Source organism: Panicum hallii, chromosome 3 (assembly GCF_002211085.1).
Source record: "Panicum hallii strain FIL2 chromosome 3, PHallii_v3.1, whole genome shotgun sequence".
NCBI classification, from domain to species: Eukaryota; Viridiplantae; Streptophyta; class Magnoliopsida; order Poales; family Poaceae; genus Panicum; species Panicum hallii.
In genome coordinates this window covers 61,406,955-61,423,725 of record NC_038044.1, presented here as the reverse complement: position 1 = coordinate 61,423,725, position 16,771 = coordinate 61,406,955, and the positions used below count along the sequence as shown (strand labels likewise).

The 16,771-nt window shown below is 44.0% G+C and overlaps 3 protein-coding genes across 5 annotated transcripts; all 3 read right to left on the bottom strand.

Moving 5' to 3' along the window:
• Positions 1-701: 701 nt before the first annotated feature.
• On the bottom strand, positions 702-3,687 carry LOC112885601 (B3 domain-containing protein LOC_Os12g40080-like). Its single transcript, XM_025951187.1, has 6 exons — positions 3,591-3,687; positions 2,817-3,179; positions 2,511-2,722; positions 2,089-2,350; positions 980-1,148; positions 702-840 (listed from the first exon to the last, which is right to left on the bottom strand). The coding sequence occupies exons 1-5, from the start codon at positions 3,685-3,687 to the stop codon at positions 1,009-1,011; spliced, it is 1,074 nt and encodes a 357-aa protein (XP_025806972.1). The 3' UTR covers positions 702-840; positions 980-1,008.
• Positions 3,688-4,802: 1,115 nt separating this feature from the next.
• LOC112886609 (B3 domain-containing protein LOC_Os12g40080-like) lies at positions 4,803-11,786 on the bottom strand. Of its 3 annotated transcripts, XM_025952553.1 has the most exons (10): positions 10,008-11,786; positions 9,605-9,925; positions 8,164-8,772; positions 8,010-8,085; positions 7,449-7,583; positions 6,659-7,073; positions 6,377-6,591; positions 5,995-6,262; positions 5,577-5,767; positions 4,803-5,373 (listed from the first exon to the last, which is right to left on the bottom strand). In XM_025952553.1, the coding sequence occupies exons 5-10, from the start codon at positions 7,560-7,562 to the stop codon at positions 5,365-5,367; spliced, it is 1,212 nt and encodes a 403-aa protein (XP_025808338.1). In that variant the 5' UTR covers positions 7,563-7,583; positions 8,010-8,085; positions 8,164-8,772; positions 9,605-9,925; positions 10,008-11,786; the 3' UTR covers positions 4,803-5,364. The 3 variants fall into 3 exon arrangements, with proteins under 3 accessions (XP_025808338.1, XP_025808339.1, XP_025808340.1); XM_025952554.1 differs by lacking the exon at positions 10,008-11,786 and having other exon boundaries at positions 8,010-8,772; positions 9,605-9,967; XM_025952555.1 differs by lacking the exons at positions 7,449-7,583; positions 8,164-8,772; positions 9,605-9,925; positions 10,008-11,786 and having other exon boundaries at positions 8,010-8,130.
• A 120-nt stretch (positions 11,787-11,906) lies between these two features.
• On the bottom strand, positions 11,907-15,817 carry LOC112886607. The gene has a single exon (XM_025952550.1). It carries the CDS (start codon positions 14,915-14,917, stop codon positions 12,200-12,202), a length of 2,718 nt encoding a protein of 905 aa, XP_025808335.1. The 5' UTR covers positions 14,918-15,817; the 3' UTR covers positions 11,907-12,199.
• Positions 15,818-16,771: the final 954 nt, after the last annotated feature.

Sequence of the window (16,771 nt, the reverse complement as noted above, 5' to 3'; positions counted from 1 at the left end):
TCGAGAGGACTACGGAGAGGAGCTCGAGGAGAAGACCTCCTTATCTCTCGTAGAACGGCCCCTGTTGGCCGGACCCACCTGTCGGGGTCCCGCACAGTGTAAGCACTCCCCTTGAACTATAAAAGGGAAAGTGCACTCGTTAGAAGACAAGGCTCAGCAATCAGAAACACACAAGCTTATGCTGCTTTCCATTCAGGCTCACGCAGCCAATACAACACCAAAGTGGACGTAGGGTATTACGCTCCGGCGGCCCGAACCACTCTAAATCTTCGTGTCCTTCCTGCGTTCATCTGTCCACCGATCGAGCGCTCCTAAGTCCCCTCCAGACCCATCCTTAACTAGGATTAGGCGGGTGCTTTCCGCCACCCGGCTGGAGAATTCCTCCGACAAGATTCGTCTCGCGAATTAGCACTGGGGTTCTGCAATTAGTTTTGTAATTAGACTTTATTTAATACTTGTAAATGATAAGATTCTTTTTGATGTGACCCCTCTAAACTTTATGCCCCAGGAAACGAACACACCTTAAATCATACTTAACAGTCACGATTCAACTTCTCGCTGCAGCCGCTGCGATCAGTGTCCGCGAAGGATGTGGACGTTCATGGCGAGCTCGCCGTCGTCCTCGCCGCCGCCGCCGAGCGGCTGGAACAGGCACAGTTCGCCCTGCCGCAGCGCGTTGTCGTCGACGAACTGCTTCCACCCGCGGCAGAGCTGGTGCACCTTGCACTCGTTCCTGACCTGCAGCTCAGCCTCCCAGCTGCAGCTCACGCCGGGCCGCCGCAGCCGCATCGTCTGCGGCACCCGGGGGAGGTGCTCCATGGCGAAGTCCTTGTTGAAGCACTGCATTTTTTTCCCAGGTGACACGAATCAGATCGTTGCTGAAGGATTTGGTGTGCTCTTATATACCTTCGATTCAGGAACTGGGTGCCTGAAACAACTGAATTTCTGGGCTAAAGAAATGGTACCGGACTGGACTTACCATGCTCTCGTTGCCACGCTTTTTGGCCGTCACAAAGACGAAGGTTTTAGCCTGAATTCCCGGAGTTTGTCGTGGACTCTCTTCTTCTGCTCCGGCGTTAGGTTTGTGTGTTTGCTCACCATATAACCTGGGTGGGTGTCTAGTTGCAGGGGCGGTGAAGCGCCTAGTTCTGCGAGAGAAGTATCAGCCCCAAACATTTTACATTAGGCTAAATGAGGGTTTCATGTCCATGTTTCCAAGAATGCCACGTCAACTTTGTAGAAGGATGAAACACCCTCTCTCAATAGAGAGTTTCATCTTACTATTTCATATGCCAACATACTACTTAAATGCTGCAAATAAATAACCAATAAGATTTACTTAATTGTGTGAAGATGAAACAAAACATTCTCAATGGAGGTTTCACACGGTTTCCAAGTTCTTGGAAATGGGTTAATATAGTTTCATCCTCATAAAACTCCATGAAACTCTTACTTTTTAAATGATGTGCCATGTCATCCAAATTGCTGATGTGGTAGGCTAATTAATACCATGAAACACTCCATGAAACTCTCATTGTGAATAGCCTTACATCGTTAGTCGAATACTCGTGAACTCTCATGTATCAGGTACGGATACTTCTTCGGTACTTATCGGACAAATTATCGGACAAGTATCGGATATTTTATTAATATTTATATAAATAATCTGGATACTTTGTCGATACCTTTCTCATTCCTTCTTGACACCTCGAAACCCTATCCCCTTATTGTTCCCTTATTTTATTCCCTTATTTTGTCTATAAATATATACCCTCTATACATGTAAGATGGATGAATTATTGTATCAAATACTAACCAACCAGGTACTCCAAAAACATTTTAAGTGATGTTTATGAACTACGTATGCATTTTTATTTTATCTCTATTATGTATTTTTATAAATATAAATAAAACATATACATCCATGTATATCGGTGTTTTTGGAAAAATAGCGTATCCGAGTATCGCCGTATCCGTATCACAGTATCTGGGAAACATAGGTCGCCATGGCCATCAGACATTCAGAGATCACCACTGAACTGATACGAATGTGGAAGGTTGGAATGTGCAGAGCTAGCGTTGCATCACCTGGTGGATTGTGGCTTCCGTGAAGAGGATGGACCGACACTGTCACTCGCCCCTCGCTCATCGATGCTTCGAGTGCCCAGGCATCGCCGTCCTGCAACTCGTTGCCGCGAGCCAAGCTCCGCCAGCCAGTGGAGAAGATGTACGCGCCGTCAGCGGAGATCTTCAGATTCGCATCCCGTTTCCTGCTACCAGGAGAGTGGCACAGCGTGATGGTTTGGTCTTCATGTGGGAGGTACTTGTCAGAGTAATCCTTGCAAATGACCTGTCCAGCGATCCGGTGGTTAAATCAAATTGTCTGAACAATTCAGGATGATAACGGTTCAACAATTTCGAACAGATTTGTGACAAAATAATCTGAACATTGAGTAACAGAAGCTGCAGGTTGAGCCATTGGTTCTAAGAAAAACATACTGACAACATACCATATATCCATTAGACAGATTGGCCTTGTTCATGTTTGTGACATACAATGGAATCCCAGGCCTGATTTTCTTCTCAAATGCGTCGAGTTTCGCCTTCTGCGCACTAGTCAGGATGCATCCCTTTGCTAAGATAGCGCGCGCTCCGGAGGATGTTTGAAGGACACCTGAATCCATGGGGCTTACAGTATCATCTGGATATGTCATTTCTTCAGCTGACGCAATACCAATCATGAGGTCAGAAGGTTTGCAAAAAGTAAATAGAAAATAAATACATATGTAAATGCAAAGTTTCAAATTGAATAGTACTTGATCTCTGTGAAGGTGAGTCTGCTGGAGTCATCTTTGAAGCTTTTCTGCTGTGGCTCAGTTCACCGGTTCGATGCCGCGCTAACCCTTCCCCGGATGGAGTTTGTTCATGAGGAATGACTCGCTGTCGGACACCACAGCTGGGATTCATGACGATGCGGAAGAATTCTTTCTCGCATCCACTTGGATCAAAGATGAGGACCTTGAAGTGGGAGTCCCCACTGTATCTGAACACCACCATGTCACCCTGCTCCAGTTCATAAGCGCTGCAAAGTGCCCCCCATCCATACCTGAAAACTAACTTGTTCAGATCTTGTGAAACTTTGACGCTGTACAAGTTCCCATCAGGATCTTCCAGCTTGACTGTTGGAAATAAACACGTCTTGGGCGCGTGTGCGTTCCGGCAGACGTAGGTCGCGTGCGTCGCGTGTGAGTATGTACGTTCAGGTTAATTAGGTGCGTGTGTGTGCAGCTGTGTTTGCATGAGCTGTAGGTACGTGATCCAGTCACCATGCAGGGGAGCTGCTGGGGCTAATCGAGTCGTAGGTGGTTAGTAGATCGTGGTGTGCGTGGTGCCCGTCCATGCAGAGGAAGCCGTGACGTCCGGATCGAGTGAGCGAATGGGTCTCACGCGGACGTTGCTGAGCAAGTCGTGCGGATCGTGGCGTTGAGGTCAGGCGTGGAGGCAGCGGCTCCGTCGTTCCCTGGCCTATTTGTAGCCCCTGTGCTGCTCCATTTCCTTTGCTAAGTCCAGAGAGTAAACAGCCAAGATACAGGCCGTTGCGTCGGCCGCGGCGTTCGTCGCCGGAAATACTATTGTCTCCTTATCTTGCATTTGTGTGTGAGTGAGTGAGTTCCTGGGCAACGCCATCAAGAGATCTGGCCTCTGAAATTGTTGGAAAATTTCTCCGGTACGATCTGCAGGAACACACGATGCAAAAGTAAAACTGAGATTCTTGTTTTTTTTTTCCTTCTCCCAACATTAAGAACACGTTCCTTTGAGAAGGGGATAAAGGGGAACTGATGAAGGAATTCGTACCATCTTCTGCTGGAAATCGCCGAGCATGAGCTTGAAGAAATGCTTCTGCCGATCATCCAGATGATGCCAGTAGTAGTGCGAGTCGCAGTGGCTGCATCTCTTGCAGGAGTTGCCGCTCATCTTGTGGGCACTCATGCCATAGTCCTGATGATCTTGAGACGCCATCAGGCCAAATGCATTCAAGACTGGCAGCCAGAGGTTTTACTGGGCCATCAATTATAGGATCAAAGGAGACCAAAAGGTTGAGCCTTTAGATGGCGGCTGAAACGATGCCGTACGCATGCAGCCGTTAATGAGGAAGACAGAGTCCAACAGAGGACGTGACCATAAAATATCCTCCGTGTTTATGGGTTTCTGAAATGGAATCATTCAAAAGATTTCACGTGATCATGCGTAGTTATGAGCTTCAAATATAAGTTCAAGGTACATTTGGTACTCCCTCCTGTCAATAAGTGATGTCTCGTGGATGGACATGGCCGCAAGTCACAACTTTGACCATTTATTTTTTATGAAAATATACAGAGAAAACCAAATAGTATTATCATGAATGAATTTTGGCAGATGAATACATACATATTTTTTTCCTCAAAAACACGAAGGAGAGCTGCATGTTAGTATTGTATTAAGAAGATGGAAACGGTCCAAACATCACCCAAACAAAAGTAACCACAACAAAAACCAAAGGAAAACACAGAAACAGCACAGAAAACAGAAACAAAATTGGCGAAGTGCAGAACACCCGCAGCAACTTAATATTGGCTGAATATATGCTCCCAAAACGTCACTTTTTTCTTATCCTGGGTTGAGTCTGTGATCATTGTTCAAATTTATTCTCACATAAAAAGGGAAAATATAAAGACCTATCAGAAACCAGAAGACCTGAAGAAAAAACTTAAAAAATATAGTGAATAACCATTATCCTGATTTTCGAATCCAGGCCCCTTTTTCTCTGCTAGGTTGAATGGTCAGAAAAAAATTAAGTGATAATAATTGTCATCCAATCCGGCAAGGAATAAACTACATATTCAATTAAACATTGTCGAAACTAAACAAGTGGAATGGGTGCGGAGCTGCTAGCGGATGATCCATCTCCATCGTATTCCTAAAGGCAAATGGCGCAAATACTGCAATAGGTTCTTGAAAATTAATTACATCCAAAGTTTCTAACTGATGATTGTGCAACCAGCATTTCCAACACAAATGCACTGCCATTTTACAAATGCATCATCAAGAGCAGTGATGTCATCGATCAACTACACTCCCGTTCCGGAATGATGTGGACAGTCATTGCAAGCTCCTTGTTTTCCATCAGCTGAAAGAGGCAGATATCGCCTAGTTTCAGTTCGTTGTCTTTGGCGAATTGCCTCCAGCCTCGACCGAGCCTAGGCCTGTTGTTAGTGATCGCGATTTCAGCTTCCCATGTATTGGTCTTCTTGGGATGCAAAAGTCTGATAGTGTCATACCCACCTCGGAGGTACCTTTTTGCATATTCTGATAGTGATCGCGATTTCAGCTTCCCTGGTTGCATGTACAAAATGTGAGGTTCAATTATAGAATGACCAAAGGAACAAGTTGAAGCATTCCAGGGAGGACTTCCTGCTCCACATTCTATTCACGACAAATTTTATGTATTATGACTTTAAACCAAATGGAATAAATTTCCTGCAAATGAATAATATTTTTAATTTTTTTTTACACTGAACATAGCAATGATGACTCACCATAATGCATGACCTTTCAGTAATATTGCTAGTCTGCACGATGAGTACAAAAAGATGGTATGGAGACCGAATAGCTCGAACTTTCTCTTCTACTTGATGCTTCTGCTGATCGGTTAGAATGGTTTTACGTGGTACAATGTATCCAGGCTCGGTGACTCCATGTGCAGGACTTCTGGACGAAGGGACATATCCTACAGACAAAACCCAATCACAAACATGCTGTCAAAGTATCTTTCCAAAAAAAAACATGCTGTCAAAGTCAGAGTGTGCTCCACAGAACTAAAACTGGACAATATTCCAAATGCTCTCTAAATAAACCTGGTGACTTTGGGTGAGGGATTTCCTCAAGAGGATGAAGTATCAATGTGTCTCAATCTGAAGGAACCAAATTGTACACACACACATATATATATATAACCTGGTGGCTGCAGGCAATGGCTTTCTTCAAGAGGATGAAATATCAGTGTCACTCCATTCTTGCTCTTTGATGGTTGAAAAATGCAGATATCACCTTCTCGCAACTTATTGTCGCGAATGAAGTCCATCCAGCCAGTAGACACAGCGTAGTGCCCTTTAGTGGTTATGTCCAAATTTATGGCCCATATCTTGCTACCATCAAGCTGAGAAAGCTGGATGATCCCACTTTTGTTTGCGAGATGTTTCATGGCATAATTCTTGGAGATGGCCTATTACAAATCATTTAAAACTATATTATCTTATAATCTTTGATACGTGTAGGTGAAGGGTCAAGACCCAAACATGATGCACAAGTCAAGAATATCATAAACGAACTTACTGACCAGAATTCCAGAAGCCACACTTCTCCTGTGCATGGCTGTGATGTAAAAAGGAAGTTCGGGTTGAGTTTTCTGCTCAAGGGTGATAACTTGAGCTCTTTGCTCACTTGTCATATTGCATCCGGTTGGCAAGACAATGCAAGACTTGGTGGGCTTCTGGACGCTACCACCTGAATTCATGGGCTTCTGAATGCCTTCAGAAGATGGGACATGTTCTTCTACATATGTCAACCAGGAAAACATTAGTACATAAAGACTGCAAGAAGTGCCACGTCAAATTCTTACCATTTTTCTGTGAAGGAGAGTCCGTTGGGTTCGTCTTCAAAGTTTTTCTACTGCCACTTGGGTTACCAATTGCCATCCTTTTGCCCGTTGATGACTGTGTATGATTATCATGAGAAACTTTCCTTTCTTGCACACAAGGAGCGCCATCCATCAGAACACAGGACAGCTCCTTCTCACAACCACTTGGACCAAATATTCGGACTTTGAAGTGGGATTTCTCACTGTTTCTGAACACTAACAAGTCGCCTAATTTAAGTTCATAAGCACAGGCAAAATCTGACCATCCAGACCGAAGGACCAACTCATTCTGTTCCATGGCGACCTGAACGGTATATGTTTTGCCATCTGGTGCCTCTAGCTTGACTTCTTCAGATAAATGCTCTCTGATGTTGGCCACAGACTTTCTCGGTATGGTCTGCATGAGTTAGCAAATTAGGTCTTTTACATAACAAGATAATAGTCTTGCACATAATGGTGAAAACTGCAGTCAAGTGAAAAAGGAGGGCCAGGAATTACCACAGGTACAACTCAATAATGGATAGTTAACACAAGCATATTCATATCACACCTACAATTTCCTAACAGACAGGTCTATGCTTAAAATTTTTACATGAAACCCATAAGCATAAATGTTCTCTTCTCTACAACTGTTTCGAAAGTCTGATCCCTTTTTCTGCATCATTAATTACCAGGTAACTAGGGGCACACATGATTAGAGTTTAAAGTGTTCATATTTGGATTCAGAAATGGAAGATTTTGGTTTCCCATCAAAATAAAATATATGTCTTACCACTCCATTTTTGAAATCACCCATCAAAACCTTGAAGAAACGCTTCCGGTCATCCATGTGGTGCCAATAATGGTATGCAATGCACTCCTTGCACACAGTGCGAGATTTGTTCATCCTATCACCTCTCCTACGATCCTACCATGTAATGAAGCTGTTAGGGGAGCTGTAAATCTAGGCAAGTATGAGAAAAATAACCCTAATGATAGGCAAGCAAGTGTGTTGCAAATTTGGTATGATTCACATGTATGTAGAACACCAGACATTTTTAGGGTCTAGTGATGCTGGGGCCGGTGCTGCCATTTTGTCCCCAAAAGCGAAAGATAAACAAGCATCATGACTCAACAAGAAATAAAAAAATATTAACTTCGTAGGGCAATGTAAGCCTTGTCCCCAAAAGAAAAATTAAATCCTTTAGAGCCCCTGACTTGCGAGCTCTCACACAACGCTCAACTCCGTGTATGTTTTTCAGGCTAAATAACTTCAAAACAGTTAACCCATAAGGCGCAGGACATTTCTGATTGTGTGTGATCAAGATCTAGAAAAGATGAAGATGCCACTAACCTTGGAAACAAGCTCTACAAGTCGATCGTCCTGCAGAGAAGCAGCCTCAACACCAGATGGCCAAGAAACGCCGGGCCTAGATACAGGGCAAGGCAGCACTTGAAATGAGCCAAAGAAACACGCTACCTAGTGCCTACAAGTGTGGATACTGTACCTGTGTTCCTGTGGGTCAAGCTGTGTTTTCACTCTTTAGCATATTATTCAACGTTGGTAATCATAACTTCACTGAAACTAGGTGCAGAAAAAAGAATGCCATGATTACTTTTACTGAGAATCTTGAGTTTCTAGACTTACTGAGAACCAAAAGCTGCAAGGAATCTACTGACATATGCTAGTGCCAGTTCCTTCTTTTAGTATGTTCAACTGTTCAAGGAGAAACGGAGAATATCATTCCAAACAATGTTGTAGATTTTTTTTCTTCAGCCAACAACTGACCCAAAAAGAACAACCAAATGGACAAAAAAAAAAGAGGTTACCTGTTCTTGAAGTTATCAGCTGAAATAGCAAGGGGAAGCCCAAAAGTCACAAGTAACCGCACTTAACACTAAAAAATTATGTATTGTGAATTAAAAGTTTCAAACCAGGCACAAAAGAGTCATCGATGACAGGGAAGAGGAGAGGAATATACCTGAACTGCTGCAGTATCATTTGGAAGATTTTTACAGCATCTCTTACAGTAATTGATTGAACGGTGCAGCATGACCAGTCACTCACAGGGTCAAATCAGCCAGGCCTAATCAGGCAGGTATTTTCTTCCATGGACCTTGAATATAAAAAAAAGAATTGGAACAATTATAGAGTTGTGGTATAAGTTTGAAAGTTATCATTGGGGAGATCGAGATTCTCCAGCATCTCTGGCTGCCAATTGAGTTAGAAGCAAGGCATGACAACTCTCATCAGATAAGAATCATCCAGGGCTTCTGTCATAGACTTCAAACACATGAATATATGATGACCGTTTTTTAACTTTCAACAGAACTAATAAAATCATCATCTAAGCATTGAGTAAAAATGCATTTGGAACCAGTACAATTCCTTCATCTGTAACCCATACTGGTAACTTCGCAAACACCATAAAAGCACCCCCTGTAATTATTATGGGATCTAGATATGGAAGAAAGCATAGTATTTCTCCTCAATTGCCAAATCAATTGCAGGCACATAACGTACTTAAGATTTCACAAGTGTTTTTATCTATAAATGGCCAATGGTTATGTTCTTCACAGCTCAAGTGACCAATGGATGTGTAGTCTGATTTGCACATCCCTGAGGGCGAAAACAAAAGAATCAACAATTCAAAAAAAAAAATGGCCACTTAGTAGATAACTCTAAAATGTCTAGTTAGACTAGAAATCCCTTGGATTTTAATGAAAATTATAAAGAATATTAATAACCGTTGACCACTTGGGGAAAAATATTCCAGTAATCTTTGTAGTGGCAGCATGGACAGAGGGAGTGATAAGGAGTAGCAAAAGTTAGAAAGTTCAAAATACTAGGGTCAGGGACACAAGTTCCTTGCCAAAGCTGGCAAGAGAGAAGAACCACAAGGATGATAATTTGCATCACAAAAGCATTATTACAGGGTTCATGCCTACCCCGATCAACTGCGGTTCATTCTCCTTCAGCAGTTCAAACAGGCAGATGTCGCCCTGTCGCAGCATGTTGTCTTTGATGAACTGATTCCAGCGTCCACCAAGCTGATACAACCCATCGCTGCTGATCAGGAGAGCTTCCCACTCTTTAGTATGAGCAGCACATAGTTTTTCTGTTTTTGCTCAAGCACGAAAACACTCCCTTCTACTCTGTAATCAGACTGCATCCTGTTGCTGGGACATAGTGAGACTGGGTGGGTGTCCAACGTCCATCTGAACCAATGGGCTCTTGACTGTCATCAGAAGATGTTGCATCATTTTCAGCTGCATAATTTGAAGTTCTCAACCATGAACATTGTAACTAAAATGTACCAAAACACGGAGCTGTATGTTTAAAACTGGTTACCTGATTTATGCCAAGGGGAGTCTGTTGGATTCATCTTTGCGGTTTTCCTACTGTAGATAGAGATATCACCGCAATGTTTTGCCAAACTTCCGTTCATCAGTGATTCCTTGTAATTATGATGATGAGTATTGTTCATCACATCACAGGAAAGTTAGATCGAGGATTCTAACTTTGAAGTGGGAGTGCCCACTATAAGTGAACACCAAGAAATCTCCCTGTTCAAGATCATAAGTGCTGGCAAATTGCTGTCATCCAGATCGAAGGACCAGTTCATTTTGTTCTGACTGAAATCGACTGAACAAAAGGCATGGCCCGTCATGCACCAGGTCTAATCAGATCCTGATCAAAATCACCAGGGATTTCTGCCATAGACCTCGAAAATAGAATAATCTCTCTGCTTTCAAAAAAAAATGAACAATTGTAGGAGATTTGATCTATTAAATTTGAAGGTTCATGGAGATTCCAGCATCTCAGGCTGTCAAAATGAGTAAGCAATGTAAGGCATAGGCATGACGATGACAGGTCAAAAATCGGGTCAGAAACAGCAAGACCTGGTCAGGTAAGAATAATGGGGGGTTTCTACCATAGAATTCAAAACCTAAGACGACCTTAGCTTTACTTTCAACAAAAAAAATCTTCAGATTTGAGGTATTGAAATAAAATGCATTTGGAACCAGTAAATTTCCTACGAATGCTTTGGATACCACAATTTAAGATCTAACAAGTACTTGAAAGGAAAATCCATGAGACCACCAGATTATTTCAGCACAAAAAAAAGAACTGAACATTGGAAAGACCTAACACAGGTAGGACAATAATTTGTTATGAGTTTCTGATCTTAGATTACTAGAAAAAGGGAAGGGACCAACCTGTACCTTGATGAAGTTCCAGATTTTCGTCTACCAGTGATTAGTGAATGGGGACCATCAAAAGTCATAAACAAACTGAATTGGAACAGTTCAAATAGCAGTTACCTTACCCGGACAGGTAACAGCAATGCGCAAAACAAATCTGTAGTTCGCTTTCCTGATTTCGGTTCATTAGCGCAAAGGGAACATTAATGGTTTTTTCCCCTCCAACACACAGGAGAGCCACTCAAACTTAAAACCATTAATGGAGAGGAAAAGACCAACCCACTCTGTCTCACTAAAACAGAGGGGGTTGTAGTACAAGATAAAATTACAAAATCACCGGTAATATGACTTTCTCCATTTTATAGACTCAGTAAAACATTAATGGTTGTATAGGACCTTCTCCATTTTATATTATGAGATCATAGCCATTTCAGACAGGATCCTAAATGTGTATGCCATGGACCGATAGGACGACATTGAACAAAGATGGTCCCAGACGGCAGAAACAGCAGCATTTGATTTCTAACACTTCTTAAAATATAGTTAGCAAGGCATTTCATTTTCACAGCAACAAAAAATTAACATTAAAAAACAACCTTCTCTTTGAGATAACAGAAAATTTAAATGGCACAATAGAACATAGGTAATATGTGATAACAATGGTACTGCACATGAACTTCAAACCCAGCCGGATGGCTTTACTATTAAGAAACAAACATGTACTCTACAGATTAAGTAACATAAGATGCTGACTGGGAAGAAAATTGGAACCTACATTCAAAGCATTTTAATTTTTTGAGTTCACTTTATGCAATCTTTTTCAATTTGACTAACTGTCAGTCAATCTTGTGAAGTTTGACTTTTCCGAATTCCCATACGCCCTACAAGAGGAAACTGTGGGAGTATTCAGCAACATCCATGTGTTACAACTTACAAGGACTCCCAGAATTTTTAAGTTGCCAATTTTAAGCAAGAAGAACACATGAGTACACCAAAATGAAATGTTAGCTGAAGATGTAAAACTGCATTATGAACACACATCTGATCGAATAGAACTTGCACAAAGCCACTCAAACTATTTTCATTTCAAGTGAGCTGCTTTACAAACATTGTTCCGTGGGAAAGAGCTAGAGCTGCTGGTACATATTTGAGCAAATTCTACATGAACAAAACCAATTATGGCTCATATATAGAGGAACTAGGCAAAGAATAAACAAATCTGCTAAAACCACTATTGATTGCCCCTCGAAAGCATAAAAGTCGACATATGCTTCAACATAAGGAGAAATCACCTTCCTCTCATTTGTTTGGTGGTGGTTGCTATGTTACATGTCATGCTCAAGTTTGTCCTTCCGAGTGGTCAGCAGAAATGGTAAGGAGCTCACTTTCAAGAAATGAAGGATCTAAGAACTTGGCAACAAAAGCCCACATCTTGTAAACATCTTCAAAGTTAGTAAGGAATCCAAGTGAAGCAGTCACAACTTCAACTCTTACAGTCACCTTTTTATTGTCTCTGCGTCCATTCTTATAAAAGGAAGCCTCAGGTATATCGAGCATGCCATTTAACTGTTTTTGGTTCATATCTAATTTTATATGACTGAGAAAACCAATGCCAACAGATATACCATTTTTCTCAGCAATCTTTTGAACAACTTCAGCATTAACAAATGCTCCATCACTTTGCTTCACATTAAAAGCAACAGCTGCTCCCCTTTCATACTTAATCTTGGGACCATAGATGTGGACTAGAGGGAGTCCGTCACCACCTTTAGAGTCTGGCAACTTGAGCTGCAAAAGTGAAGTTACTAGCCAATTGATCAAGTATCTTAACCTAAGAGTAGTTCTGTTGAGCCCCATCATATCAACATGATCAATGTGCCTGCAAATTATCTCTGGCTCCCTCCTGCCCCAATCCTGAGCATCATCATATCCATCAGTTGCACAACCATCATCATCACGGAATGTATATCCAGAAGCTTCACCAGCATCCGAAGCCCGGTTCAGCCTGTCTGCAATAATATTAGCCTCTGTGCTGAATGAAACTCTGCGCCCCATGCTTAAACCTCCACCAATATCTTCAACACCAAAGAGTCGCCCGCCAGTAAACCTGCTGTTGCCATCCCTCCCTCCCAGCAGCCGGAACTCCCCTTCAGTCTCCCTCCTTATCGCACTTTCTTTGTGCTCTGCACCACCGTTCATACCATGTTGGCATGCTACCTCTTCTTCAACATCGGGCTCCTCTTGGATCTCACTAACCTGCCTGAAATGAGTTCTCCGACCATTCTCAAAAAATTCTTCTTCAGGGTCTTCCTTGAGGCAGTCTGCATCTTGCGATACTGATAGCACAACTGCATCAAAGGAAATCACATGACCATCATAAAGTGGGCTTCTCGATATCCTGGAGGTTAAGTTTGGTGACATCCTCTTGTTACACTTTCTTCCGTTAAACCAAGAAGACGGTAATGGTGATCCCAGCTTCCCTTTCTTGAATTGGCCAGACTTCTCTGACCCCAACGGGCTCTGGCCAACATCAACCCAGAAAGAGTTTTCTGATGAACAGTCCTCACTGAATGCTGGACTCCTCATGACCTCGCCCATCGAGATGCTCTCAGTTTCTTCAAAGATGGTGCTTGCCCCATCCCTATCCGAGCTGCTGTCACGACCAGGATCATTGTCAAAAGTCTCTCTAACCTGAGCAGACGTGTAGACACCTGAAAATGCTGGCAGTTGCGACCCATTTTGAGCATTAGAAGCTGGCTTTTCATCTTTGTTAATGCCCGAGTCATCTTCAAGCCCATCAAATGCATCAAATCCATCAACTGAGTCACTGAGATACTGTGGAAACACAGGAACAATCCTCACCATCCCCGACGCATTACACCCGTTTCTCCCCTGCAAGCTCCCAATTACCGACTTCTTGATTAGAAGACAACCAAACCCAGTCGGGTCTGCACCAAACACCCTGTAGAATGAAGTTATAATGAAGTCCGGCCGAAACAGAGAGAGCCCCAGCGAATCCATGTCCTTGGGACCAAGTGCACCGGCATCAAGCATCACATGCCACCCATTCTGCTGTGCCAGCGCCATCCACTGGTAGGAGTACTTGGCACCGGTCACCCGAGACTGCGCAGGGAAAACAAACAACCCAACTGCAGCATCCCGTCGCCGACCCTTCTTCTTGCCCACAATCTCCTTCCGCAGCTCCGTAGAGCAGAGCTTCAGTGTTGGCCAACGGAACCATGCAGTGCGCGTCTTGGCACCCTTTGCCCGTGCACTCTGTGCCATCCAGTTGACTGACTGGCTCTCATGGTCGAACATTGTCAGCAGCCTGCGGTTGGTCTCGAAGGGGTAGCATTCAGCAAGCAGCCGAAATGCTGACCCTCGGCTCACTGTGAAAACCAGCGCATACTCGCTGGCTGGCACATTGAGGTACTCCAAGATGCGCTCTTTGATATCATTCTCCACGGTGCCGGGCTCCGCACCGCCATAGAGTGCATGGTTGCTCAAATTGGCATTGAGTCCGTGCAATGTAAAGGACGACGAAGAAGAATCCCAGCTAGAGTCGAAGAGACCGAAGCCGCAGTAATCCAGGCAGACCCTGCCGGCACCAGGTGCGTCGAGGTGGGAGTAATGGTCGACGCGAAGACGGTCCACATCGGCGGTTGAAGCATAGTCCGGGTACATGGCGAGGAAGGTGGCGATGGCGTGGGAGAGCAACGGGAGGTCGGAGAGAGACCGGAACGGCCCGGCGGCAGCGGCGAGGGCGGTGGCGCGCAGGAAGTCCCGCTGCGCGCGCAGGCGCGCCAAGGAGCGGGAGCGGGACACGGCGGCGTCCGCATCGGCTCCGTCGGCGTCCGGCAGCGGGTAGAGGGAGCCGTCCTCCGATGCCGCATCCAGCGTGTCCCGCAGCTGCCGGAGGAATGAGGACGGGTCGTCACGGTGGCCGTTGCTACCGCGGCCACCGTGCCCGCCGCCCCCACCGCCGCGACGCCGGTGGTTCTTGGCGAGGAGGACGGCAGCGCAGTGGGAGAGCGGCTTCCATAGCGACAGATGCATGTGCCTCTGATCGAGAAATGGCCGCTCCCGGACAGAAAAATCGCAGCTTTCCGACGGCGGTCTGAATCAATGAGCAGACTGAGGCATTGAGGGGTGAAAACCCTGAGATTTCCGTGGGAAATGGAGAGATTTCGTTGTATTCTTGGACCAACAAATGCAGGAAAACTGCAGTTTCGGGAGGGGAAACTGGATCATTGAATAACTGGGTCTGGGTGAATCAAGAACTGCTGCGGTGGAGGGGTGTGGAAATCCGAGGTTTTGGAGAGGGAAACGGATTTGGAGATGGGGAAATTGCAGGTAGAGATTGGAGCTCTGGAATGGGAGGGATTGGTCAGGGGTTGAAATGCGAGGACACCCCTCAACTTTGTTGCAAAGGTGAGGGCTTTTGCTTTTGGCAGGATCAAGAACTCAAATTAAAGAAAAGAGCACAGCGTCAAATAACGAAAAAAAGAAAGCAGAGGAATCCAAAAGATTTGACTCCACTTTTTCTCCCTCTTGAGCTGTTCAGCAGCAAGAACAATGCTCAAACCAACTGGTGAATCGAAATGGGACGGGATGTGCTGGAATAGCTTCGAAATCTACAGCCACAAACAGGAGAAAGAGCCCAGCTCGATTTCCAGATGGGGGGAAGAAACTCAGATGCAGAGACCAGGCACACCCTAGCTCCTCTCACCAAACCCCTTGCAAGTGTTTTCAGGGCCACTAAATGCAGTGCATCATGATGAGGGGGAGGTTGCATTCATTGCCTTGCAAGAGCTACTAGCAGCTGCAGCAGCCCACCAGTACACCACCAACTTTTTTTATTTGTTCTGGACTTTGTTCCTCCTACCTCTCACTCTGGACTGGAGTAATAAAGTACTGACAGACACAATTTTTGGGGGGCAGCCGCTTGTGAGTGCTTTTTTTTTAGTGTACTGTCTTCAAGTAAAAACAAAGTGTTGGGTTTGGTAGCAATATTTTCCCCTGAGACCCACATCACAGAATAGAGTGGCCGAGCTGTAAAGCAGCTGCTGCATCCAAACAAGTGCTTGGGCATTGACTTTTCCTCAATTTTTTAAGAAAAGTTTTTTCCATTGAAATGCAGTGTTATTAGTCGTGATTTTTTCCTGAGGGGGTTAAAGCAAAAGCTTTGCCACAATGATCGTTCCTTGACTGGTTTGTGGAGCTGTCTCTGGCCTTTTCGCCTAGTTTTATGCTGCTTTTCTTGTTCTTCATGATGATTTGTTTTTTTATGCATATAACAAGTTTGTATCTGTTCTACTAGCTTTTATCTTTTAAATGGTTCCCGCCCAAGTTTAGATAGGGCTAAAGCAAATGAGTTCTTTCCATTAGTTGAAAGGGCCCCTAGTTGAAATTTTAATGCTGAGAACTACTCGTACCCCAAACTGACATTGACTTCCATCATTGAAAATCCATACACTAGCATTGACAGTTCAACAGTGTTTTTGATATCCCGTGTTTATGCAATAATGTTTCCATTTTTTTGAAGGACATATTTTTTTGTCTTTTTTGAAGGACAATAATGTTTTCACTTTAGCAGTAGTCTTCTACCTGTTTTTTTTAAAAAAAAACATATCCAATATGAATTGCAGCTGAGCTTACCATGACTTGCGTCGTGTCAGGCCATGGACCTATCTTTATCCATATGATTACTATCTCCGTTCTCCTTAGCTTTGTCAACTTGGCATGACACTGGTGATGTGGATGGATGGATGGATCAGGTCATGTGTGAGGTGTGTGTGTGAATCTTGCCGCTGCACAGAGAATTCAGCATGTCATTGGAGAGGACAAAGTCAAATAGCCACATAGGCCTTGTGAAGCAGTGAGCTGTCGCCGAAAAGGCTCGAGGAACTT

Bases quoted from the DNA above. Each gene is read 5' to 3' on its own strand.
- LOC112885601 (XM_025951187.1), bottom strand. From the start codon at position 3,687: ATGGCGTTGCCCAGGAACTCACTCACTCACACACAAATGCAAGATAAG. The intron at 2,723-2,816 runs GTACTATTCAAT...GTATTGCGTCAG, and splicing joins CTCACCTTCACAGAGATCAA to CTGAAGAAATGACATATCCA. The intron at 2,351-2,510 runs GTATGTTGTCAG...ATCGCTGGACAG, and splicing joins ATCTGTCTAATGGATATATG to GTCATTTGCAAGGATTACTC.
- LOC112886609 (XM_025952553.1), bottom strand. From the start codon at position 7,562: ATGAACAAATCTCGCACTGTGTGCAAGGAGTGCATTGCATACCATTAT. The intron at 7,074-7,448 runs GTAAGACATATA...TAACTCATGCAG, and splicing joins GTGATTTCAAAAATGGAGTG to ACCATACCGAGAAAGTCTGT. The intron at 6,592-6,658 runs GTAAGAATTTGA...TGACATATGTAG, and splicing joins CTCTCCTTCACAGAAAAATG to AAGAACATGTCCCATCTTCT.
- LOC112886607 (XM_025952550.1), bottom strand. From the start codon at position 14,917: ATGCATCTGTCGCTATGGAAGCCGCTCTCCCACTGCGCTGCCGTCCTC.